The 25,443-nt window shown below is 41.2% G+C and overlaps 4 protein-coding genes and 1 pseudogene across 4 annotated transcripts; all 5 read left to right on the forward strand.

Moving 5' to 3' along the window:
- Window positions 1-403: 403 nt before the first annotated feature.
- Window positions 404-6,762, forward strand: LOC114777221 (PAS domain-containing serine/threonine-protein kinase-like; annotated as a pseudogene).
- A 180-nt stretch (window positions 6,763-6,942) lies between these two features.
- On the forward strand, window positions 6,943-8,784 carry LOC114777224 (transcription termination factor 4, mitochondrial-like). The gene is made up of 4 exons (XM_028966949.1): window positions 6,943-6,989; window positions 7,545-7,953; window positions 8,041-8,225; window positions 8,340-8,784. Exons 1-4 carry the CDS (start codon window positions 6,963-6,965, stop codon window positions 8,694-8,696), a joined length of 978 nt encoding a protein of 325 aa, XP_028822782.1. The 5' UTR covers window positions 6,943-6,962; the 3' UTR covers window positions 8,697-8,784.
- Window positions 8,785-10,563: 1,779 nt separating this feature from the next.
- Window positions 10,564-11,511, forward strand: LOC114777225 (probable G-protein coupled receptor 148). Its single transcript, XM_028966950.1, has one exon. The coding sequence runs from the start codon at window positions 10,564-10,566 to the stop codon at window positions 11,509-11,511; it is 948 nt and encodes a 315-aa protein (XP_028822783.1).
- Window positions 11,512-12,561: 1,050 nt separating this feature from the next.
- LOC114777226 (probable G-protein coupled receptor 148) lies at window positions 12,562-13,638 on the forward strand. The gene has a single exon (XM_028966952.1). The coding sequence runs from the start codon at window positions 12,562-12,564 to the stop codon at window positions 13,636-13,638; it is 1,077 nt and encodes a 358-aa protein (XP_028822785.1).
- A 2,052-nt stretch (window positions 13,639-15,690) lies between these two features.
- LOC114777223 (kelch-like protein 24) lies at window positions 15,691-25,437 on the forward strand (the record flags this gene model as incomplete). Its single annotated transcript, XM_028966948.1, has 6 exons — window positions 15,691-16,619; window positions 17,918-18,102; window positions 20,029-20,147; window positions 23,003-23,191; window positions 24,405-24,593; window positions 25,249-25,437. Coding segments are annotated over exons 1-6 (1,800 nt in total), but the record flags the coding sequence as incomplete, so codon positions are not given.
- Window positions 25,438-25,443: the final 6 nt, after the last annotated feature.

Here is a 25,443-nt window from a genome sequence, read left to right on the forward strand (position 1 = left end):
TTTTGGCGTCTTAAACCCCGCAATTTTCTTATAAAATAATTCTAAAAGGTTCATAAATACTTCTTAAACTTGGAGTCAGAGTTAGCGTGCTAAGCGCCTAGCCTGAAGGCTAAAGCTAAAGCTCTGTTGGTTTCCTAGCCAACGGCAGACGCCTGCGGGCTCACGAAACCTTTGCAGGTGAGTTGTTGATTCATGGCTTAAATTAAATTTTGCTTTAGATCATATACTTCACATATATTATATACAGCGTTTCGTGTCATTTTAATATTTGAGGTAACTATTGTTGAAATTAAAGTTATTGTCAAAAGCCCATTGGCCATCCTTCACGGAGACACTTTGTTGTCTAGTTGCTGTAACGTTTCCTCTAAATTTATTCATGCAGGTGTGTTGAACTCAACAGGTAATGAAACATGTCGTTGAACAGTCGGAGATTGAAGAGACCGCATTACCAGAGATGGGCATTGTTCTCTTACCCCTGATGACTCTAGTACTAGAGATGCCTTCATTTCCTGAATGCAAATGCACATATTTCCTGTGAGTTTATAAGTTAGCATTGTGTTTTATCAGGTTAAGTGGTTCAGTAAAAAAAACAAAAGGTTTTCACTTTTCTGCTCTAGACAGGTCCTCCCATCTGGGAGTAGCACAGCAATGAGCAAAATGCATATTTCCAACAGAAATGACTTGAATCGTCCATCCATGCCTGCTGTGTTAAGCTCAAGCTTGTTAGAGAATACATTGCTGGAACAGTTGGCAACTGACAACCCTGTTATGGCCGACATCCTCTTGGCGCACAATCATAACTTGTCCGTATTCACGGTGGATCGTAAAAGTGTTGAGGTAAAGCCGCTTTGAACACTTTGTGTCTGTGTTTCGAAAAACGTGTATCGTTCCTGAAGAGAGAGATGTATTCACACTTTCTGCAGATATTGGACTGCAAATGAACAGGCAGCCAAGTTGTTTGGTTACAGCTGTAGTGAGCTGGTTGGCATGAAGCTGTCCTGTATCCTGAAAAGCCGTCTGTGTCCGGAGTATGGTTTGCTTGGGCAGTTTTTGGATGTGGATGGAAATCCTGTCACAATATCAGCAAAAGTGGTACAAGTGGTCAAAACAACTTTCCTGTTAAATTAGTTTGTAGTTAACTGTAATGAATGAATTGGTATTATTACTCTGCATGTGTGTGTACTGCAGGTTGATTCAGTGAGCAGGTCTGGGGAAGAGCTTCCTGTGTCCGTATGGATCAGCTCCCTGACATGTGACCAGAATGTCTGTGGTGTTGTGCTGGCAGCGTGTAGAGAAGTTATCCGCTCATGTCACCTTTTCTGAAGATGTGAGATCCTTTGCGATTTTGTTTAGCTCAAAGATCATACTCCAGTGCAGCTCAGAGCTTTATCATCTGATTTGTTATTCAGGGGATTATTGTGTCCTGTGACCTTGCTTTTGCCATCTCCATGGCTATGGGCACACAGAGGACTTAACTGGGCTGTTTAATCAAGGAGCTAATGCCAATGCTGCACATCCCCTTCACTCTCAGCACTGCCCAAGGTCAGTCTTCTAAAAAGTGACATTTCTGTTTCCTTCAGCAGTGACCCAAAATGTTATTTTGTTTTAAGTTTATCTGGTGTTTTTTTTTTTTTTTTTTGCTGCTTGGTTGGCTGACAATGAATAACTAAATTTATTACATTTTTTTCCTTTTCTCAGATACTCCGTGTGGCAGAGACTGCAGGCCCAGGGAAGAAAAGGCACTTCTCTTCCTCTCTGTAATAAAGCTGCAGGGAGGCAGTGGCTTGTGGGAAACCTATACAGAGCACAAAATGAGACCATAACCTGATGATCTCAGTGACTGCTCACTTACAGGAGATGCCAATCCAATAATGAGCACACCTCGAACAGTCTGATGGGGTCTTCGCTACCATCAGGGCCCAACTCTTCTCTTCTCTTTGCTCCAGGTAACATTGCTTTTAATTTGATTAGTCTTACTGAACCTTCGTTAAACTTTCAGTTTAACTTTAATCATTAACAACTTTTGCTTCCAGAGCACAGTCAGAGAATGATCACCCACCACTCTGAAGTCTGCGCTGCTTTATTCTGGCAATGTTCTGGATGTTTGCACCAGTCACAGGCTTCTAACACTTCGTCCTGATGGGGTCCATTAATAGCATTAGCACACCTACTTTGCATTGCTAATGTTTGGATATGACCAATCTGAACTATGTGGAAGGTACATACAATATATATAATTAATCAGATGTGGTGTTACACTTTTAAGGGATTTTATTTCCTCCAATTGGTTACTTCAGGTATGCCTTCATTTTGTATGCAGGAATCACTTTTCTTGATGCCAGCTTTCTATGACTGGATTAGTTGTTTTGACCACAGTGCCAGACTTGTACCCCCCAATTCTGAGGAGGACACTTCCCAACCCTGCATTAATAATGCTGGTAAATAATTTATTTATAATTTCTGCCTTTCCTTTCTAACTCATCATACAATGTTTTTTGTAACATGAGTTTAGTATTGTATTGATTTATAGAACCTAATTTTCTTCTTTCTTCTGTTGCTCTAGAGTTGTGTAGGTGCTCTAGTCATGGTAACTCTGCCCCAGGAAGTACAGTATCCCATCATTCTACCTCCACTCAAGGTAGTGTTGGTCAGAAAAAGAGGATTTCATGAACATGAACAAATTGAAATCCGATCATGTTTATTAGCACATACACAAGGAATTTGGTTCTGATGTGTTTGTGTCTCTCAAGCAACACCATACAGTACAATACATTATACAGTAGAGTAAATTACACAATGAATTGTCTTGTTAGTGTATTTATGGAATGAAAGTGATTGTACAGTTTGGAATGAATAATATAGAACAATATATATCAACAGAATTAGGAAATTTAATTTTATTTTGTTTTTCTGCCCATATGTAATTTTCTACAGACCCAAACACAGTTATTGCTGGAGATATGGTAATTGTGCAGCAAGCTGTACAGAGAAGAAGCCGTTCTGGAAGGGCAAGATTTTTACTGGAACCAGTGCAGGGCTCGAGACCCATGGTACTGTCCCTCCATTCTGGCCTCTCCTGTTGTCACTTCTACTCCTCTGGATAGGTGTGTTTTCATGCTTGTTACTGCTTTGTCTCTGAATAGAAGATAATACCATAGAACAGAGTGGTTTATTTCTGTTTTCTTAGGCTTGAGGACACTGCAGAACTCTGCGAACAAGCAGCAGAGATAGCCGCCCCAGTGCAACCAGTGTGTGGTTTCAGATTCTACCAATGCCCTTCTTCAAACTTTTGCTCTGGTAGAGTCTCAGGAAGTTTGGGGAACTTACAATCCCATGTCAACAACAAAAAAGGCAGCTGTCCACAGATCAAGGGCAAAAGGTACTGTCAAATCAAATCATCAGTCAGCCATTACACCATCACTGAAGGTCAGCAAGGTCCTAATGTACCATGTGGTGTGTCCATTGAAGCTTCTGCAGTCCTACAGGACTCCAGTTTTGAAGTCATCTCCCTTAGTAGTCGATCTTCATCTGGTTCTGTGAGAAATGGGGCATGTGGACAAGAAGGACACACGCATTCCTCCAGTTGCTGACTCTGTCAGTTGCCTCCTGGACATCAAACTCAAATGGAGATGTGGTCACTCGAGCCATGGCGGACCTCAATCTAAGTCTGGAGCTCCCTTGTGCCCTGGCTCTGACCCTTTCCCAGACATCCTGTGATACAGCTGAGCTCCTCCGTACTCCTTCTTCCTTACATGGTGGAGTCTGATTCTGAGACTGAACCTCAGCAGTCAGGAGAGGGGTGCGAGAGAAAATACCATCGCAGCAGCGGAAAGGAATGACTTTTGAAGGTCATAAAGTGCCTGCTTTAGTGCACCAGCATGTTAGCAATGACCTTCAGTTATCAGGGGGCATTCCAACAACCTCCACGCCAAAGAGGTCACAACCAAATGGAGCAGAGTCCCATTCTGCACCTGAGATTCGGGAAGGAACGTTTGAGGGAAACTGCTACCATAAAGATGGAACTCCTTTAGGTATTAGTTTATTCCTTGCATGTTGGGGTTTTATTGCAAGATTTGCAAATGAATGTATTGTAATTAATACAATACAATATTTATTGAACAAGGAGCATAAAACACACAAAACAAATTATAGTCTTTAATGTAACAATTCTGTAAAAGAACAGAGCTTTAGCTGATCACACTGTGTTCTTTCTTCAGAGATCAAATGCAAGATTGATAAAGTGCTCCTCACAGGAAAGCGTGTTCTATTCTCCATCTGGCTGACAGGAAACCTTGGCATGATTCGGCATCAAGGGGCACTCTTGAGCCCCCAAGATCAAAGTGAAAGTGCCTCTTTGCCGCAGGACTCCTCTTGCTGTAGTCTCCGAGAGGTCCGGCAACATGGCATGCATTTTCTTTAGTAGGAAGCCTTATTAATCTGGTTGTTTGCACACCCTGGAGAGATCTTTATATTTTCCTCTTCTGAAATGGTGCAGCGAAGTCAGGAGGCGGACAAAGGGAACATGTTGCACTCTACTCTGGACCTGGAGCATTCTCGTGCCTGTGAGGGTCAGTTTGATGAGGAGTATCGGCCACAACGGGCTGTGGGAAAGGGAGCTTTCGGCTTTGTATGGCAGGCCTACAGGAGGACTGATGGCAAAGAGGTCAGTATACTTCAAAATAGCTCAGTGCACCAATGTAGACTTTATTCATACACATATTTAAGTTTTTTTTTTTTTTTTTTTTATGCCACTACTTGCTGTATCAAGTATGTATTATAAGACTGCTGCACTGATTCCAATTGAATTGTCCAAAGGTTGTGGTGAAGTTCATAAGAAGTCCCGTTATAGTAAAAGACAGTTGGGTGGATGACCCTGACATGGGTAGAGTGAGTCAAGAGATTGCCATCCTGACCCGACTGGACCATCGGAACATTGTTAAAGTGAGTTTGATTCCTTAAAGGTGAAGCAGAGGGTGTATACAAACAAATAGAAGTAGGATCAATAGCAGTGTGTATGTTTTGTATGTTGCCCTTTTAATATTGTCTGGTTCTGTTTCCAGGTGTTGGAGGTCTTTGATAATGAGCTGTTTTTCCAGATGGTTATGGAGAAGCATGGCAATGGCATGGACTTGTTTGAGTTTATTGAAAAGCAGCCACACCTTGATGAGCCTGCTTGCCAGCTATATCTTCAGACAGGTGAAAATGGTTCCTCGAGTACCATGCCCATTACAGACTCTATGAATAGTCAATTACATGCAGATTCTCTTTTGACAGCTGGTGGCAGCAGTGAGTTACCCTGCGAAACAGAGGAATATTACATAGAGACATTAAAGATGAGAATATCATAATCGATCAGAGTTTCCACATCAGGCTGATTGACTTTGGCTCAGCCACATGTAATGGAACAAGGAAAGCTATTCTATGTCTTCTGTGGCACACTGGAGTATTGTTCTCCAGAGGTTCTGGAGGGCAACCCGTAAGTTTTATTTATATATATATATATGTATATATGTACAAAGGAACAGAACTAAATGAAACTTGTAATGAAGCATGAGAAGTCTGCCCTTGACCTGAGTATGATTGAGATTTTGATGCTTGCAGGTATGAAGGTCCTGAGCTGGAGATGTGGTCTCTAGGGGTATTGCTATACACTCTGATTTTTGGTGAAACCCTTTTGGCAATGTTGAAGAGACTTTGGAAGCTAAACTCAAGCCCCCATACCCAGTGTCTTCTGGTATGAGGTCACTCATTTACATTTACAGTTTTTTAAATACAAAACACTGATACTAATGCAGATAACTTTCCTCCTGTACAGAGTTAGATGGTCTACTGCATGGCCTGCTGCACCCACAGCCTGGCATGAGGATCACACTGGAGGAGCTGGTGCTGGAGCCCTGGATTCGCCAGCCCATTAACCTCAGGGAATACAACTGGAGGGAGGTATTTCCCAGCAGCCACGGTGAGTAGAGAACAGCTTGGTCATCCTGCAGTGGTTTGGCATAATGTGTGATTTTAAACCATTCACTTCTCTCACTTTTAGACTTGGAATCTCAAAATCATCAACATGTTAGTACAGGGATAAATCAAGGAGATGTGCTCTATCTAGACACAAAGGGCTGCCTAAGGTCAAGTGATTCTCCAGTAGAGGAAGAAGATGAAGAGGAAGAGAGGATGTCCCTGGCTGCCTTAGAAGAAGAGCTTCAAAAGTACCTGCTTATTGAGTAGACACTATTTGTGTGACTGGTGTTTCATCAAGCTATTTTTGAATCAGACTAGAGCCTGGATTGAATTTAGTATACTTTCCTGAAGCAGCCAGTCTTTTTTCAGTCCCCTTTTTAATCATAAAAATGTATTTTTAAGAAGGAATAGTTGTATACACTTAACCCTGTAATGGACCCTAGTGAAGGGATGAGTAAGGTAAGGGTTTTACTAGAGTCATGTTAAAAGCAGTCCTAGAATATTACAGATTTATGCCTCAGGTTGAAGAAAATGTTTGTTTTACGTCCAGATTCCAGAAATGTTAAACCGCAAAACTATAATCCTGTTAATCCATTTGGTATTGACCAAGCTTGCTGTTTGTTTAAAAGGAATTATGTTCCTAAATGACTGTTTTGCTAAGAAGGAAAAAAAATGAGTTTAACAGCTGCTTTTAAGTTTGCAATTTAATTTGCATTTTTAAGTTTTTATTTATATATACACAAAATGTTTTAATTATTTTAAGATATTTATTTCAGATAAATAAAAGTTTTATAATGACAATTGTCCAGCTAGTTTATTTTACTAATCAGAAATAAGTTGCTTTTTGTAGTGTTTTTTTTATTTCGTGTTTAATACCTTTTTGAGCTGAAATAAAAGAAGAGAAACACTGCAGTATGTGTTCACGTTCTTCTTACGCGTCGACAGGAGGAACTGAAATACGACGTTCATTGAGTCCGGGGGACATATTTACACGTCGGACCAACATGGGTTTCCTGAGTTGCTGCAGACAGGTCTGTGTCTGTAAGGTTTTAGTGTGGTATCTGCACTAATCGGATTTTTTTTTCTTTTTCTGTTGTAACATTGCACGTCTATATAGGTTGCCGGTGTCGGGTTGAAGGTTCAGGGAGTGGGCGGTACGGTGCGTGTGAGCGCGTCGTCATTTTGGAACAGGACTATAATGTTAAACATTTTATTTAGGACTGACTGTTTAAATAGAGGGACGGTCACATTGGTCGTCAGTAATTTAGTTGGGTAGAATGTAGATTCAGGCCAGGACCGCTGTTGGCTATGGAGGAATATTTCAAGCTTGATAAAGTAAATTAAAATATTCAAATCTATATCATCAAATACACTGAAATGAGCAGTGACGCATAATGCATTGTAATTATAATGAAACCAGGCACTAATTCTAAAACTGAAATGGTGTATTTGAACATATATTTATTTGTATGTCTATCTAATTATTGTGGTTATTTGATGGTTGTACCATATCTTTTATACATTTATCATCATTTTAATTGACTATGCATTTAAATTCAAGAGATTTGCTCTCTTTTCCTTCGTAGGTCTTTCGATGGAGCTTGAGAGCAACAACCTTTTTTCCCTTTCCACCTCATGGAAGACACAATACAAGGCACCTGGTGATCCACAGAGAATTCTTCTCTGCACATGTGCCACATTCAGCGCCACAACTGGACAGACAATTGTACACTGCACACCGGTGCAGTGGTCAGCTGGATTTGCATTCTCTGCTTGAAATGGGCTTCACTGAAACGCAGGCAGAGCATTTGTATAGCACATTCAATACAACACAAAGCAAGATGGGTACTTCTGTATTGACAGCATTGATGGTATTGGGCCTCAATCACTCCACTATTGTGAAGATACTTGACCGAAATCCTGCACTGTACTCTCTGAAGGGGGATCAAGTGCAGCAAAGAATAGAAAATCTGTGGAAACTAGGACTCATAGAAGGTGTGGAAAAGAAAAATCCCCCCCCTGAAAATGTTAATATTTTTAATGATATGTAATGCTAACCCTTTCTATATCTGTATTGCACAGGTAGCATTCAGCGGGTTGTAAGCTTCTACCCACAAATCCTCAATGTTCCTGTCAAAAAAGTAAATGCTTTGTCTCACTTCCTGCGAGACAAATGCGTCTTTACTGCACAGCAGGTCACAGACATCCTTCGTGATACCCCAGAGATAGTAGAACACAATGTTGGAGACTTAGAATATAAGGTTCAGGTATGGAATGTTAGTAAATTCAGTAGAGCACAGTGCAGTGTTGATCACTCCTGTACAGTACAGTACAGTACTATGCTATTGTATAACTTTTCCTTCCATGTTTTTCTTGCACAGTATGCTTACTTCCGTATGGGGGCGAAACAGGCTGATATGGTGAAAGCCAAATTGTTCCGGGTGAGCCTGGATGAGCTGCGCTCCAGACACTGCTTCTTGGAGCACAGGGGACTCTATCAGACACCCAACAAGAAGGGTCAGACCCTCATAATTAACCCCAAACTCAAAGATTTTCTTGGTGTCCCAGAAGAGATGTTCCTGACAGAGGTTGCCAAGGCTACAAAAGAGGAGTTTGATATTTTTTGTAGGGAACGCAAAGAGGCAGAAACAGAGGATCCTCAGTATAGTGAAGGGGAAGAGGAAGATGACAAAGGGAATCTTGGACAGATTGGATACAATAGGAGAAGGAAAAGATGATGTGTTGGACTTGATAAAGACTGTTGGTCTTTGGTCAATAGTCAAATAAATAATGTTGAAATATTCAAATCTTATTCATACTATTCACAGTCACAAAATAAATAAACATTTTTTGTCATGGTAGTTGTGTTCTTTACCTTAAACATTATCAGAATGGATTTGTATTTTCCTCAATTATAAGTTCCACAAGGTTCGATTTTGAGCCCAATTCTGTTCCATAAAAATATGTTGACATTATTAACCATTACCCATCATCAATACACGAGCCATAAACATTAAGCCTTTAAATTTATTTAAATATATCTAAACTCTGTGTTGATCATTATATACATAAAATTAACATAATTAATTAGTGTTTGGTTTACATCTTGTGTTCTGTAACACGGATGTAAAATTTGTCCTAGAAAAAAAATAGTCACATAGCTGCCACTCAATTGGCATGGTGTGGCAATCATGTGATGTGTTCACGAAGTGTCTCTACAGAAGTGGGTTTTTGAACTATTGAGAAACCAAAGACTTTACTGTCTTTACTCTATACACATTTATTTGTAGACTGTTGCAATCTTTTTTTTTTTTTCATTTACATGGATCTTTGAATCACTGTTAAACTTAAAGTGCACCAACCAAACAACACAGCTGTGACATGCGTAAGGGACACCTGTGGCATATGGAAAGTCATTTACAGCTTGTGTCAGTCATCCTTTCCGGATATGAGTTGTTCTTATCAGGGCTGTTCAGGGGACAATAACACTCACAGTGTCGGTTTTATTTGTGTTGCCCACCGAAGGGAGTGTTGTGTGGGAAGGAAGGAGTTGGAGGCAAACTGAGGTGAGATGCAGCGTAACCATGGTTTATGGGGAAGAGCTTTGTGTTATAACATCCTGCATTATCTTAAATGAGTCAACAGAATGTGCATCTAGTGATAAAGACTGCTGGTGAAGTCAGTTGCGTGGTATATTGATTTAAAAAACCATTAAGCTAATGGTGAAACAGATGACTGCCACACACGAGGCTCACTTACGCTGAGGTTCAGGTAAGAAGCCTCGCTATTGCTTGGGTTGCTGAATGAAATGAGATTGGGAGTGGCTGGCAGGAATCGATTTCTCAAATGTATAGATTTTTTTCAGCTGACCTTTTACCCTGATGTTTATTTGTGGTGGACTGTCTTATTATCTGTGTTTAATAGAATCAGAAATTTTACTTGTTTTTCTTTTCCCCAGCTCACAAATAGTTTTTTATTTATTTATTTTTAGCCTAGGATAACTGTAGAATTATAGGGCTGCTGTATGCAAAGCATTGCTTTGTAAACTACAGGTAAACCTTGCCTTGTCGTTCTCGTTGTCAGGCTAGACACAGTTGAATTCTGAAGTCTGTGGTCTGTTGACCATTAAAGGTTGATGTTTTTATAAATAGCCTGGTCATTAATTAGCCTTAGACATGACTTTTTATACAGCCATAAAATTTCATTTCATTATCTCACACTCATCAACATTGAAAGAGGTTAGAACCGATCAGCATGTGTGGTCTTTATAATAAGGCTATTATCACTAATTATCAGCTAATGCTCATTGATAACATGCTGAATTGATTCCATGGAAAGATTGCTTTTAATTAAGGCTTAATTAATTTTAATCCTTGACATATTGATCTAATGTTTGTCATATGTTTACCGAGCCAAGACACTAATAGACTGACCACAAGCATTAGACCATTCTCATTATTTTTCATACATTTTCTGTGAAATTTCTGATTGGTGTTCACCTCACACTTATTTTACTCAAAGGGTCTTCTTGTTTAGGGTACAGAAGTTGCTTTTATATATGCCAGCATCTTGTCTTTTGTATGAAGCCCACCTGAGACAGTAGAGATGACCACCATTTTAACATCTCAAGATATGGCTGGACACCATGCACAGCCGACACATGGAGCTCTCTTCATCCCTGCAATCTTCCTCACTGTCACCACCTGCTGTCAACCCCATCTTGATCTGTATCTTCTGCTTGCAAACCTGCGTCAAGAAACTCGCTACCTCCTCCTCGCCAACACATTAATGGCAGATATGGTGTTCCTCTGCCTCAACCTAGCCATAGTCATCTGTGCGTTACTAGGTGTGACTGTGCTGCGCATAGTGTGTGAGCTGGTCATCGCAGGCATGATCACAGCCTACTGCTGCACCATACTCACCATCACTTTCATGGTGGTTGATACATATGTGGCAGTGCGATGGCCCCTGAAATACAACAAATTGCTCCCACCATCCAGGACTCTTAAAATTATGGTGGGGATCTGGCTGATGGCGTCCATGTACCCAATCTCCCTGGTCATTGTGATGGAAGCAGTGGGGGTCCAAGCACCCCATCAGCTGCCACTCTGCTTGGTACTGTTGTCTTTGGGGTCCTTGGGCTTGGACACAACAACAGTGGGGGTGCACTTGTACTTCGCCATTGGAGTGATATGCTGCTTCCTCCTCATCCTTTACTGTTACGTCCGTCTCTATGTGGTCACCAGGACCTCAGGGATCTGGCAGCAGAGGTACTCACGCGCACGGCTCACGCTTCTGGCCCACTGTGTCATGCTTCTGCTCTACTTCAGCCCTGCCCTGGTCTTCACAGTGGAGCTGGGGCTGTTCCAGAATAACATGGTGAGCCAGGAGGTCAGCATGTGGATCACCATGTCCAATATGAGCATGCTCATGCTGCTGCCACGGGCCAGTTCACCCTTCTTGTATGGGCTGCGGTACAGAGAAATCTACCACAAACTTACAACTGTGCTGTGGAGGAGACAGCGTCTCAGTCAGGTTAGCGTGCAACATTAGCAAATTAAATTAAAAAGTATAGAAAGTGGTCTTTTTGCATATAACCAGGGTTTTATAGATTTAATTATTATTTCAATTAGATTTATTAAAATTATATGGGTACAGCAGAAAGATCACTTCTTAAACGATGATATCATTAGGGTATGTTGTGTAAAGGCACATTTTTCAGGATTATGTACATACATTTAAGAATGTATGTAGAACTAGGTAGTAGCCTAGTGGCTAACACACTTGCCTATGAACCAGAAGATCCGGGTTCGAATCCCACGTACTACCGTTGTGTCCCTGAGCAAGACACTTAACCCTAAGTTGCTCCAGGGAGACTGTCCCTGTAACTACTGATTGTAAGTCGCTCTGGATAAGGGCGTCTGATAAATGCTGTAAATGTAAATGTAAAATGTAAAGAATCTAATGTCTCAACTAACCAACAGAATGTGAAGTAAAAAAAATCTGGTTTTGTACTAAAAGACATTTTAACCAAAGTACTTTCATCACAGCCCTTTGGAAATGTTTGGTTGTTTATCTGTTTTCAGATTTATTTTGAAGGGCTTCATTGTGGTTCTGATTCCATGTATTTTCCCAATGGTTGTGCTTACATAGATGGAGGATCCATTTAAATGGTGAGAATGATAATTAAAATGATCAGAAAAACTTCTTTGAGAATTCAAAATGTTAAATCCTTGTTTTGTTTGTTTTCATATTTATCCATAATTCTAATAATTTTGTAGGTAGAGTATAACTTTTAGCAATTTTCTGTGTACTGTTAATGATTCTTTCATCTATACATGCATATATACAGGCAACGGAAATGTGTTTGTACAAAGGACATTGGTCAATTCTCACAGTTAAGAAATATTTATCCACACGATAGTCTCCAAGGAGATAATCAATGCATCTGTCTATGCTCAGATGATTACTTTACTGTTTGTGTGTCACCTGCTTCAGCACACAAAGCGACTGCCAGCCAGGCGTGCTGAAGCGGTCTTGTCGCTTCTCCATTCTGACCAGACAGGACACAAATATAGGATACCAGTCAGTAGTCTGACCACTATGGGAGAAGGAGAAGATCTCCTCATGTCTTTGCTGTGCTTATTTGGGACCTGGTACAACGGCTCTGGGTTTGCGGAGGAACACAGCGTGATGTTGATGAACCCCAATGCCTCTCAAAGCAAGATGGAGCTCTTCACCCATGAATGGCTGGTGTTTCTTCCTCCGCGACACATGGGGGCACTGCAGGTTTGCCCTGTACTGGGTTTTCTAGCTGTTTCCCTTGTCACGCCTGTCATCCTGGCCCAAATTTTGGGGAGACTTCAACTGCGGCAACAGACACGCTACCTGCTGTTGGCCAATGCCTTGCTCAGTGACCTGCTGTTTGTATCGCTCTACTTTTTGAGCACTTGTCTGAATGCAGCTGGTGTGCTCATGTCTGACTGGACCTGTGCCTTTCTGCTCTTCCTGCTGGGCGTCCTTCACATTGTAGACATCCTTAGTGCCAAAGCTATGGTGCTTGATACCTCATTGGCAGTGCTTGCACCACTCCGCTATCTAACTCTCTGGCCAGTCTCCAGGACCTGGTATGCCATTGCTGCTATCTGGGGAATGTCTGTGGGGTTCCCCTTGGCATGTGTGGGGGTATTTATATGGCAGCATTCTGTTGGGCCGTGCTCCCTCCATATCTGCTCCCTGCCACTGTTCTTGGTGCTCACCGTCAGCCACTCTCTGCCTTTGCAGGTGTCGATGCTCCTGGCTGTGGCGGGGATCCTGGTCATTCTTGTGCTGGTGTTCTTGGGTTATTTTGCACTCTATATGCTCACACTACAGTCAGGGGTGTGGAGAGGGCAGCGGTCAACTCGTGCCAGGGGCACGCTGCTCATCCACTACCTTCACCTCTTTCTCTCGTTTTGCCCTATGCTGGTTCTGATCATTGAGCTGCTGCTGTACTGTCGCAGCAGAGTTCTAAACCTACGTGCTAACCTCTGGGTCTCGCTGGTGGTCTGTAATGTGTTGCTTGTGCTGCCCAAGGTCTTGGCCCCCTACTTGTATGGGCTGAGGTACAGGGATCTGCGTGTAGCGCTTTTAGCTTTCTTCAGAGTGAAAAACTCATCTTCAGTAGCCCCAATGATGTAATCCAGATGTAAATTTGATGTACATTATCCTAACTGTTTTACCCAGTCAAAATATGGGATTAATAAGATTTTAAGGATCAACAGCCTTCTTTAATGTAACATTGTAGAAGTTATTCATGTGACGTTTTAATGCCTTTTTTATAATACATTCTTTTAACAACAGAAATGCAAGTTTGCTGTAAAAATATTTTGATCAACAAAAACATTCTGTATATTCTGAAGTGTGTACTACTGCTGCATTATGTTCCATGAGCACGACTAAGGCTCATTCCTATCTCTAAATAAGTATGCTGTTTATGACAATATAATAATTACTGCCAATAAAATAATAATCTATTCATGCTTTTAAGTCATTCTCTTCACTGTCGTCACTATTCCGTCGGTGCATTACGTCAACAGCAGAGGGCGCACGTGTATTAAGGCGGAACCAGCGTTGATCCTCTAGAGGAAGTGTTGATCTGCTGGTATAGAGGGTCCACTGCAACTAAAGTAATAGTTACACTACAACTGACTGTTTGTACGGGTCAAACGTTCGGCTACGTGCTCTTGTGAGTTTTTCATTCGCTTTTTAAAATACACGCAGTAGTTTAGTAGTTTTTTTTTTTAGTACTTTAATTTTGCCGTCCCCACACACTGCTCCCCGGGCGCCTTTCATGGCTGCCCACTGGTCACTAAGGGTGGTGGTTTACATGCAAAGGACATATTTCGTTGTGTGCACCGTGTGCTGTGATTGCTCTTCACAATGATAATCACTTGACTTTCACTTATAAAAGTCTTAATCTGTAGACTAACGTTACAATAATAGTTGTTTTCTGGTTTTCGGAAAAATATAGATAACAAAAAGTATTTAAAATATATTCATTAACTGATGGGAGAACTTCCCCATGGAAAACTCGTCGCCGTCTCCGTCTCCCTTCATGTTTTGTTTGCAAACAGAAGCCATCCACGTGGAGTACGTCTGAAGTGCATTGCGGGAAATGTAGTTTTCAGATTTGCGTGTGCGCGCTGCGCCTAGTTCGAGAAAAACTACATTTACCGAACACAACAATCTCAGCTGATGCCTGCGGGCGCTCTGCTGACATAAATCTCGGTACAATTTGTTTTCGTTACCGAGACCTCTCGGAAGGGGGAAGTTAAAAAGAACCAGTGTGTTACGACCAGCAAACACATTCAACCGCTCGGCGACGGGCGCTTCGTTCTGAGGGATTTTCAGTCTCCTGTTTTTTTGCAACGCGATTTCCTTCTGTCAAGGTTTTATACTACTGTACCAGGTAAGAATACTGAAAATCAACTCACCAACTCAATTATTGTTTTATGTTATATTATAGAATAAAACAGAAATGTTTACTGAGTGTTTTGTGCTGCTTCCTTAGTTACGTTGATGGCCGTGTTTTGTCACCGTGTTCATAATTGTTCCCATAATCTGCGTTACATTATGAGATTCCGCACATGGACTACAGTTGAACATGTTCAGTGACACTTTCCACCTTCTAAAATTATTCATAGAGTATGGATTCATAACATACAGTAAATATTTAACCAGTACATGAGTATTTACATTCATATAACACATATAATAATGCAATTGTTATATATATGAGATGTTATATATGAGATGAGATAAATGCTGCAAATGTAAAATATATGTGTGTGCACTGTATATATTATACTGTATATTACATAATATTCTCTGTTTATCACCATATTACTGCCATTACTATTATTAGTCTGCATGCTACATGCTAGTAATGTTCACATATAGTGCATGGATAATATAGGCTTTTTATGATTCCCGTATAAGCTATGTTGTGTTCACCTGAGTTTTATATTATAAACAATTCAGTAATAATGTTATGTTATTGGCACATACAGTGTGCTTGATACACAAGTTATGAACCAGTTTTGTTCACTTGTAATAACATAAGGGGGAAAGTATTTAAAATCATTAGTTAAAATTCTACAGAATGATATAAAAGTACATTTTCACTGTATCTGATGTCCACAGGTTACGACACTGGTTTTAGGTCCCTATCCAGACAGAGCAGTGCAGCCCATGGTGTTGATAGCAGGTCGGAGGGTTAACTGGGACAGCTCGTCAGCAGGGGCTCGTGAGTTGCCAGCTGTTAAGCGCAAGGTGTGTGAAATTGATTCCAAGCACCTGAATGGCTACAAAGCCTCCTTTGATTTCTACCCGGGGAGCTCGCACTCCGAGAGTGTCCTGCAGGTGTTCAACGAGTTCCGCGACAGCCGTCTGTTCACCGACGTGGTGATCAGCGTTGAGGGCCGCGAGTTCCCCTGCCACCGGGCCGTGCTGTCGGCCTGCAGCAGCTACTTCCGTGCAATGTTCTGCAATGACCACCGCGAGAGCCGTGAGATGCTTGTGGAGATCAATGGGATCCGGGCAGAGGCCATGGACACTTTCCTGCAGTATGTCTACACAGGCCGTGCCAGCATCACCACCACCAATGTTCAATCAGTCTTTGAGACCTCCAGTCTCTTCCAGATCCTCACTCTCCGCGATGCATGTGCCAAGTTCCTTGAGGAGCAGCTCGACCCATGTAATTGCCTGGGCTTTCGTCGCTTTGCGAATACCCACTGCCTCAATCAGCTGTCCAACTCTTGCCGCACCTATGCTCTTCAGAACTTTGAGGAGGTGATACAACATGAGGAGTTTCTAGACCTATATAAGGAGGAGCTGGAGGAGTACATGGCCAGCGATGAACTAACTATTGGCAAAGAGGAGATGGTGTTTGAGGCAGCCATGCTCTGGGTGTGCCACAGGGAGTCTGAGCGCAAGTCCATGCTGAAGGATCTGCTGCAGCATGTGAGGTTGCCTCTGCTCCACCCCAACTATTTTGTGCAGACAGTAGAAGGTAACCAGCTGATCCAGGTTGCTCCTGAGTGCTACCATTTATTGCATGAAGCTCGCAGATACCACGTGCTGGGCAATGAGATGATGTCACCCAGAACCCGCCCTCGCAGGTATGAATATAAAATCAGTATTTTCCAATATTTTTTTGGAAAAGTTTACAGGTGTTTTTAACTTAACTATGAAGTATCTTTTCAGTAAAACTGCTCTTGTTATTCAGGGTGGTAGTAGCCTAGTGGGTAACACACTCGCCTATGAACCAGAAGACCCGGGTTCGAATCCCACTTACTACCATTGTGTCCCTGAGCAAGATACTTAACCCTAAGTTGCTCCAGGGAGACTGTCCCTGTAACTACTGATTGTAAGTCGCTCTGGATAAGGGCGTCTGATAAATACTGTAAATGTAAATGTAAATTTTAGGGGTCAATGGTGGGTGACGCAGTATTAAGGGAGCTTTAATCAGATTAACGAGAAAATGTGTTACCAAAAGCGCAACAGCTGCACATAAAACACTATCAGTAATAAGCTTGTAATGACACCAATTACAGTGGTTAAAGATGAAAAAGAGACAGTTGCAGAAAAAAATGGATGGATGAATAGGAATGGTTTAATGTTATGCCTAAAAGGCAACCAAAATGCCAGAGCACACCAAGCTGTCATACTATTTTAAAAACAGTTCTTTCTAAACCATGGCTCATGGTAACTGGCAGAGATGATTACTCAATGCCATGATGTAATAACCTGTCTGTTTACTGTCTGTGAATACGAGGAACTTGGTTTAACAGAAATGCCATGCTCTGTTCTGCCGGCCCTGTGGCATTTGGCAGCATCTGCATTCTAGCAACCTTATTCAGTAGTATGTGAGTACATGCATTAGCCTGAAGCAATACCTGCCCTTGTTTAGAAAAGGCCTGAAGTTCCTCTGGTAATTGCAAAAGCCTTTAGGACATTTTTTTGTTGTTTACTATCTTAAGAATAATTGTGAGGAATTCAGGGTCTTTGTGTTTCTTCCTGAAATGTTGTAGCTAAAGGTAATTGATTCTCAAATGTGTCATGATGAGTACCATCTCCAAAAATGTAGTGCTGCAAGTATAGTTATAATCCCTGGCATTAACAAACCTGCTGTATTTAACTAATTTGCACATGAGGCAATTTTATTTCTAATAAGAATATTATTAATTACTGACTGTTATCCGCTGTCACTGCTGCACACACAAGTGATGCTGTACTACACTGAGCATATTGAAAATAAAATGCACACTTCATTTAACCAGCAGCTGTCAACATTAACAATAATCTCAGAATCTCCTGGTGTACCTCGAAAAGAGAGCCAGAGTACCAGAGTTTGAGAAACAAGGGCCTGTATAATTCAGACTATGACAGCTCATAACACAGATTTTTTTTATCACAGGTCCACAGGATTCTCTGAGGTGATTGTTGTGATGGGTGGTTGTGAGAGAGTTGGGGGCTTCAACCTGCCCTACACAGAGAGTTACGACCCTGTAACCGGAGAGTGGCGGATGCTTGCCAAGCTGCCTGAGTTTACCAAGACTGAGTATGCAGTCTGTGCCTTGAGGAATGACATCCTTGTCTCAGGTGAGCGTTTCATCTTTGTGTGTTGACATATGAGCTATTTAATCTTTTTCCAAGAAGAATATCATCATTAAATGAGAAGGGAATGCAGTAAAATGTGGAGGACAGGTCAAGCAACTGAACATTACAAAAACTAAAATTGAGTAACACAATTTTAAACATGTGGTTTTGTCACCAGGAGTTTAAGATCTGTTCCACATGTTTTTGGCATTTTGTTTTCCTAAGTATGAGTCAAAACCCACCAAGACCTCCCTTTTAAAAACAATCATCTGTGTCAGTTTTTACAAGACAACGTAATGCAATGTGTCCTCAGTTACTGCAAGACCCCCGGAAGGCTCCAGCTTTTCAGCAAGCTAATCAGCCTTGAAACCAAAAGCAGTGACAACAGCGGAACGTTGTTTCAAGGCTAATTGTAAAAGGACAGAGGTTGGCTCATGGGGCTAAAAGATTGTGGGAAAGGGGAACAAAGAGATATGCCCATAGTCGAATGTGCACTGTAAAATTGCTTGTAACTGTCTGTTGCTTCGGCAAGTTTTAACTTGAACATGGGTAGGTCGATTTTTACAGTGTAGACGTTTTTAACAAGGTATTGGAGGTTGAATCTCTGTATACTTATATGGGTTTGGCCTGGAATATGTCCGGAACAGCCCTGAAAACTGAACTGAGCTGAAACTGGATCACGTTATAAGCATGAAACGCACTGTACTTTTGACCGGGACAGATCAGCATGAGCCGCAACTGCCTTCATGCTGAATAAAGGCCTCAGTGATCACCACACAGCAAGGGTGCTGTGTGTAGAAATAGCATAACGTCCTCCCACCAAAGATAATATTATGGACCGTAATAACAAGTGTGTGAAGCAGTCTTCACAATGGCTGTAGGCATGTTTGTGCCTGTTTGTGAAATGAAGCGGTTAACCCTCCTTGGGATAGGGTTAAAAATGAATTATTTCTGGTCACCAACACATTCAGAGAAATATCATTATGTGCTTATGCGTTCTTTTCAGATACGTGTGTATTGCTTTGCGTATGGACCAAGTATCCTCCAATGTCTCTGTTTGACCACATACAACAAACCTCTGTCCCTGTCTACTTTATATATATATATATATATATATATACACACACACACACACACACACACACACACACACACACACACACACAATAGTCCTCTTTTGACTTTTGAGATATGCAGAGGTTTTGTTGTGGCCCTGATTTGTCTTGTGACACTAGGTTGTGCTCTGTCTGTTCCTTAGACAGCAGAAGGGAGCTGTTGTGTACTGGAAGGCAACAGGACTCTATCAAGATCTCATATTAGGCTTGTGCATTATTAACCAGATTTCCAACAACTGGGAATTCAATAAAACATTTTGTGCTTTGGTGAACTCTAGTGATCATTTTACCATATAATTTTACCATATAATTATTTCACTACCCCTTCTCAGTTACACTGTTGGCCTTAGCATAACAAATGTTTATTTTGTTATATATATTACAATTATATCTGAATTGGGGTGTGTATAAGGTCAGCCAAAATGCCATAAATGTAAATATTAAGTTTACAATAAGATTCAACACAAGAATCTTTACCCCTAAAATGACAATATATAGCATATAGCATCAGGATCCCAACTGCTCATGAAGTGCAATCAAGGGGAATAATTTTACAATCAACAAAATAATGTTGACACCTTTCTATCATTTCCATTACACCATAAATCAGTTCTCTCTATTCTGTGTCCATGTCAGAATTAAAGCCGGTCAGTGTCTCCTTAACACGTAAATACTTTTTTCAGCAAATGATCAAGATGACTGCATTTTTCAGATGCCCTTATCCAGAGCAACTTACAATCAGAAGTTACAGGGACAGTCCCCCTGAAGCAAGTTAGGGTTAAGTGTCTTGCTCAATGTTTGCTTGATGTTTCAGGGGGTCGCATCAACAGTCGTGACGTTTGGATGTACAACTCACAGCTCAACTTGTGGATTAGAGTGGCCTCTCTTAACAAAGGACGCTGGTGTCATAAAATGGCTGCTGTTCTGGGAAAGGTAAAGAAAAGAATAAACTTAAATGCTGATTCTTTAAATCTGCATGTTTGCCACAGTTGGTCAATAGCCATATAGTTATTTGTTACTATGTGCAAAAATCAGTACATAGGCTAGGTATGTGTGAATACAGTGGTATGGGCATTATTCGTATGTGTTATATAATATTCTGACAATTGTATACCAATGAAATAAGCACGGAGGCTGGAATGCGTAGCTTTAGTAATTGAATCCTACTGCCATTATTTAGTCTGTGCCCTGTGGCCAGTTCCTCACAAGACTGGGACTAAAGCTGTGTTCCTGCGAATCCTGTTTTCCTTATGTTCCTTTCCAGAGTACACTAGTGATCTGTTTACTCTGGTGTCTTTCTTTCCATTTTATTTTGCTCTCCAGGTTAACAAAGAGACAGCAAAACTTAACAAAGCAGTCATGTCTTGAGGCTATAAAATGCATCCATTCATTAATGAGACAAAAGTGCATGTGTCCCACTATTTAAACAGGGGAGCTGAATGACATATTAGGTTGCACATTTCTCTGTCTTTTGTCCTCTTAATTTCAGCTTTCAGTGCTTTTTTTCCCTCCAAATACTCAGATGAGCAGAACATACAGTGGGGCAAAAAAGTATTTGGTTGCCACCAATTGTCCAAGTTGTCCCACTTAAAAGGATGAAAGATGTCTGTCATTTTAATCATAGGTACACAATCATAGAGACAGAATGTAAAAAAATCCAGGAAATCACATTTTATAATTGTATGATTTTATTCAAGTTCAAGTGAGCTTTATTGTCATTTCAGCTACATACTTGTTAGACAGTACATACTGTTGCATGTAACATATAAACAAAGTTACATACTGACATAAAGTGCATGTGTGCGACTGGCAGTGCAAGAATTACATTTAAGGCAAACAAAACGTGTAGATTACAAGAACACAGACAGCTCTAAACTAGTGAAATGAGTAACAAAGGTGCAAAATAAAAATTGTGCAAATACCACTGTGTAAAATGGAATAGTGCAATAATATAATGTAATAATAATAATGTTTGTCAGTCCAAAGAGGAAAGTCCCTGAGTGTTCAGGTGTTTGATGGCCTCTGGACAGTCTGGCCATGAGGGCCCAAATGCTTCGGTGAAGAGTGCGTGTGAGTGGTGCGGTGCAGTTACAAACCATACAGTGATGCAGCTGGTCAGAAATCTCTCAATATTCACGCTATTGAAGGTGGTGAGAGATGGGCTTTCCTCAGCCTTCACAGGAAGTAAAGAGGCTGCTGGGCTTTCTTGGCTGTTGAGCTGGTGTTGAGAGGAGAGGTTCTCCTATACATTAACTTTGTGTTCTTTGACAATCTCCACATAAGATCCATCAAAGTTCAGTGGAGAGTGGTTCCTCTGTTCTCTTCTGAAGTCAACAATCATCTCTTTTGTTTTGTCCAGATTAAGAAACAGATTGTTGACCTTACATTAGTCCATTAGTTGTTGCACTTCCAGCACCAGCATTGGACTGAGCACACCGCCCTGAGGAGCTCCATTGTCTGTGTCTGTAAAGGCGATTTGCAGTTGATTCAGGGAGGAGAGCAGAAGGGTCTTCATATGTTTCATGACCAGCCTCTCGAAGCAATTCATCATGATAGGTGTAAGTGCAACAGGACGGTAGTCAATGAGACACGACACTGTAGATTTATTTGACACAGGGACAATGGTGGTGGCCTTGAGACACGTTGGAACGATGGGGCTGCTCAGTGAGATGTTACAGATGTCGGTAAGAACACCTGCCAGCTGTTCTGCACATTCTCTGAGCATCCTCGAGGGATGTTGTCTGGTCCAGCAGCCTATCCTGAGTTAACTCTGTGAAAATCCCCTCTCGTTGAAAGTCTACATATTAATAGACTTTATGGAGAACTGACTCGAGATTCAAATCTTGTCAGGGTGTGGATTCTGCAGATCGATAATAGCGCGTACAGCACACAGAGCGCCTCCTTAGCATTAGCGCTGGGTGTACAATCCTATTATGAACTCTGAGGTGAATAAAAAGGTCTGCATCTCACATTCCCAAACTACACCAGCCATGAACAGTTCTTGCACCATTCCATGTTGATGTAAACACATAAGCCACCAGTAAGCCCGTCTAGCTTGCACAATCACTGGCTGCCAAATACTTCTTTACCCCACTGTAAAGCTGCTTAAATGTTCACTGCTGTGGCCATGCAGAATGTTGGCAATTTGTTCTTGCAAGTGTGGTATAAATTACAAGAATTTTTCTGTGGAGAATCCTCATTAGAAAAAAAGTCTTCTGATGACCCAGCAGTGGCCTTGTTAACAGATTTTCTGTGGCTCCAATGCTCTGTCTGTCTGTGTGTGTGTGTGTGTGTTGTGTGTGGTGTGTGTGTGTGTGTGTCACTTCTTGCTGCATATTTCCTGCCAGATGGAGTAATCTAGGTCAGCTGTTTGCTTTCCATTTAGGAGACACGTGTCAGAGTAGCTTTATTTACAGTGCTGCTACTATTGAAGAAAGAGGAACAGAAGACAATCAGTTTTATAAAAAAAAAAAGAGTAGGACTTGTGAAGGACAGGTTTGAGGCTGTCACAATAATCACATATGGGCAATTTGAGAGGAGGTTTGGAAGTTCTTAGGTGCCTCTCGCATCTGCACGATAGAATCTGATCATCTAGCACGCCCTAAATTAAGACTGTGGCACAAGCATGGGGCATTTGTCTTGCCTCAGGTCCCAATAGGAGAGAGTGAGTGATCTGGCCAAGGGCTCTACAGGGTGACTGCAATAATGTGTTACCATAATGTGTAATTTCCCCACAACCTTTGGGTTATTAAATGCAGGTATACATGTGTATGCTTACATGTATGCAGGTGTATGTGCTGGGTGGCTATGATGGGCAGTGTCGTCTAACCAGTGTGGAGAGCTACGACTCCTTTTCCAACCGCTGGACTGAGGTGGCCCCCATGAAACAGGCCGTCAGCTCACCAGCTGTGGTCAGTTGTGCCGGGAAGCTGTTTGTCATTGGTGGAGTACCTGAGAACAATGGATTCTCCAATAAGGTCTGTCTCTCAGTTCTACAGCTCATTACATATTATTGTCATTATGGGGTGTTGTGTGTGGAATTCTGAAGAAAAAAAAAGATTTAATTCATAACATAAATGTGGAAAATGGATGCACTGTGACTTTCTTTCTGGATGCATTTTAGCACTGAAATACAATATCTCATCAATATCAGAGGATCTTCACATTTTCTGGCAAGCTTTTTCCCAAGTAGCAGCTTGAGTTTAAAGTGTTCGCTAGATGATCAATTGTTTCATCTCTCTTTATACACTCTCAGTTCCTTGTAAGTGGCATACGACACTGTGTGAGCTTTACATTTTTCCTGGGAAATGCTGCAGGCATTCATTCTTAAGTTCCTCTGAAACACCTCAACCATACACAGTCTGGAAGGTGGATATTTTGAATACTTGTACATCAAGCATAGCCTTATAATGATGTGCTCATCAGCCAGAGATCATGTGTCAAACCACAAGATTGGTTTATCCATTGATTTATCTTATCTTCAAGAGCATTCCCTTGTGTTTTTTTTTTTTTTTTGTGAAGCCAGGTGGCTTAAAAATGCACAAAATATTTTTACATTTCAGGTGTTGGTCACAAATGGAGATTGTTTTCTGACTCGTTTATATGTAAATGTTCATCATTTGTTCAGATTTTTCAGCATATCAATTCCCATTTGGTGTATGTGTGCATTTGTTTGTTCTACACCTCAGTCCCCCCACTAAGACAATTAAATTGCAGATTCAAAAGATGCAAGCAGCCTGTAACTGGTTGCAGTTACCCAGAGTGGCATTGTGGTGGGGATAGCATCAAGGGCATTGGTTAAAAAAAAAAAAAAAAAAAAAAAAAAAAAAAAATACACATATATATATTTGCATATATATTTGCACATATATATATTTGCTGCTGCCCGTCATGCCCGTCATTTCCATTGCCCATTTGCAGAGAGTAAGATATCATCTGCCCGACCACAATAAATACCTGCACTCCACTCACAAATAAACATATAACATTTCAAATAAAGGAAAAAGGGAACACAATAGTTGCACAATATGCCAGATGCAAATATGTCTCGCTTCCAGTTAACAGTCATGGATAAGTCAACCTGCTTGAAAACAAGCTGAGGGAGTAGATGTCATTTGTGGAGTATCTTTCATATCGCTCTTTTGATTTGTTCAAGAATGCAGTGAATCCTGACAATCCTTTCTGCCCCAGGTCCAGTGCTATGACCCTGACACTAACAGCTGGACCTTGAAGTCTGACATCCCCATTGCCAAACCCAACATCACCGCCGTGTCTTTCAACAACCTCATCTATGTGACCGGTGGCCTGACCAAAGCCATTTACTGCCATGACCCTGCAGTGGACTCCTGGATGCATGTGGCTAACACGTTTAGCAAACTGGTAATTCCCAGTTCAGTTATGCACCCTACACCATATGCAGGGCTTCATGGGAGAAATACAGTGGCTCTAAAAAAATGAATGAATTAAAAAAAAATGTAATTTATATTAGCCCTGTGGTGGGCTGGCACCTTATCCTGAGTGAGTTAGAGGGAGTAATTTACATTAGAAATGATATTAATGAACATTTCCTTGTGTTACAATAAAACATTTATAAACAAAAGACTTTTCCAATTGAGACAACTCATTAGGCATTTTAAGTCAGCACAGCATATTTTAAAGAAACTTCCTATTATTTTTATAATAAATGTTCATAAACTGAGGTAATAAGGCAAACAGGTATGTGCTTTTACAGTTTGTCAAACCAGTTGGGGCCAAATATGTCATAACCAGGACAATATACAGGTGGTATGATACCTCAAACAGTCAAAATGGGCACAAAAAAGGGGCATTTATGCTCTCAAACCCAAATAGACACAACCTGTATGATCAGGGAATGATGAGACAGGGAATGTCATGCTGATGCAATGTCATGATGGTGACATAATATAATATCATTTCAAATCTGTAGACCATTTACATGTGTGGGTTTTATTATTACAAATGATATTTAGGTGTGTGTGTCTGATGTTTTGTTTACCCACATGTATCTTGACAGGAAAGCTGTAGTATGTCAGTTTGTGGTGGAAAGATCTACATTCTGGGGGGCCGAGGAGAGACGGGCGAGGCCACGGACACCATCCTGTGTTATGATCCCTCTGCAGGCATCATCACTGGGATGGCAGCCTTGCGACGATCCCTCTCTTACGTCGGCTGTGTAACAATCCACAGATACAATGAAAATTTAACCTGC

This window comes from Denticeps clupeoides, unplaced genomic scaffold (genome assembly GCF_900700375.1).
Source record: "Denticeps clupeoides unplaced genomic scaffold, fDenClu1.1, whole genome shotgun sequence".
NCBI lineage: Eukaryota > Metazoa > Chordata > Actinopteri > Clupeiformes > Denticipitidae > Denticeps > Denticeps clupeoides.

Excerpts from the sequence above, each read along its gene's own strand:
- LOC114777226 (XM_028966952.1), top strand. The coding sequence starts at position 12,562 with ATGGGAGAAGGAGAAGATCTCCTCATGTCTTTGCTGTGCTTATTTGGG.
- LOC114777224 (XM_028966949.1), top strand. The coding sequence starts at position 6,963 with ATGGGTTTCCTGAGTTGCTGCAGACAG. Across the intron at positions 7,954-8,040 it reads GAAACTAGGACTCATAGAAG|GTAGCATTCAGCGGGTTGTA; the intron begins GTGTGGAAAAGA and ends TGTATTGCACAG. Across the intron at positions 8,226-8,339 it reads ACTTAGAATATAAGGTTCAG|TATGCTTACTTCCGTATGGG; the intron begins GTATGGAATGTT and ends TTTCTTGCACAG.
- LOC114777225 (XM_028966950.1), top strand. The coding sequence starts at position 10,564 with ATGACCACCATTTTAACATCTCAAGATATGGCTGGACACCATGCACAG.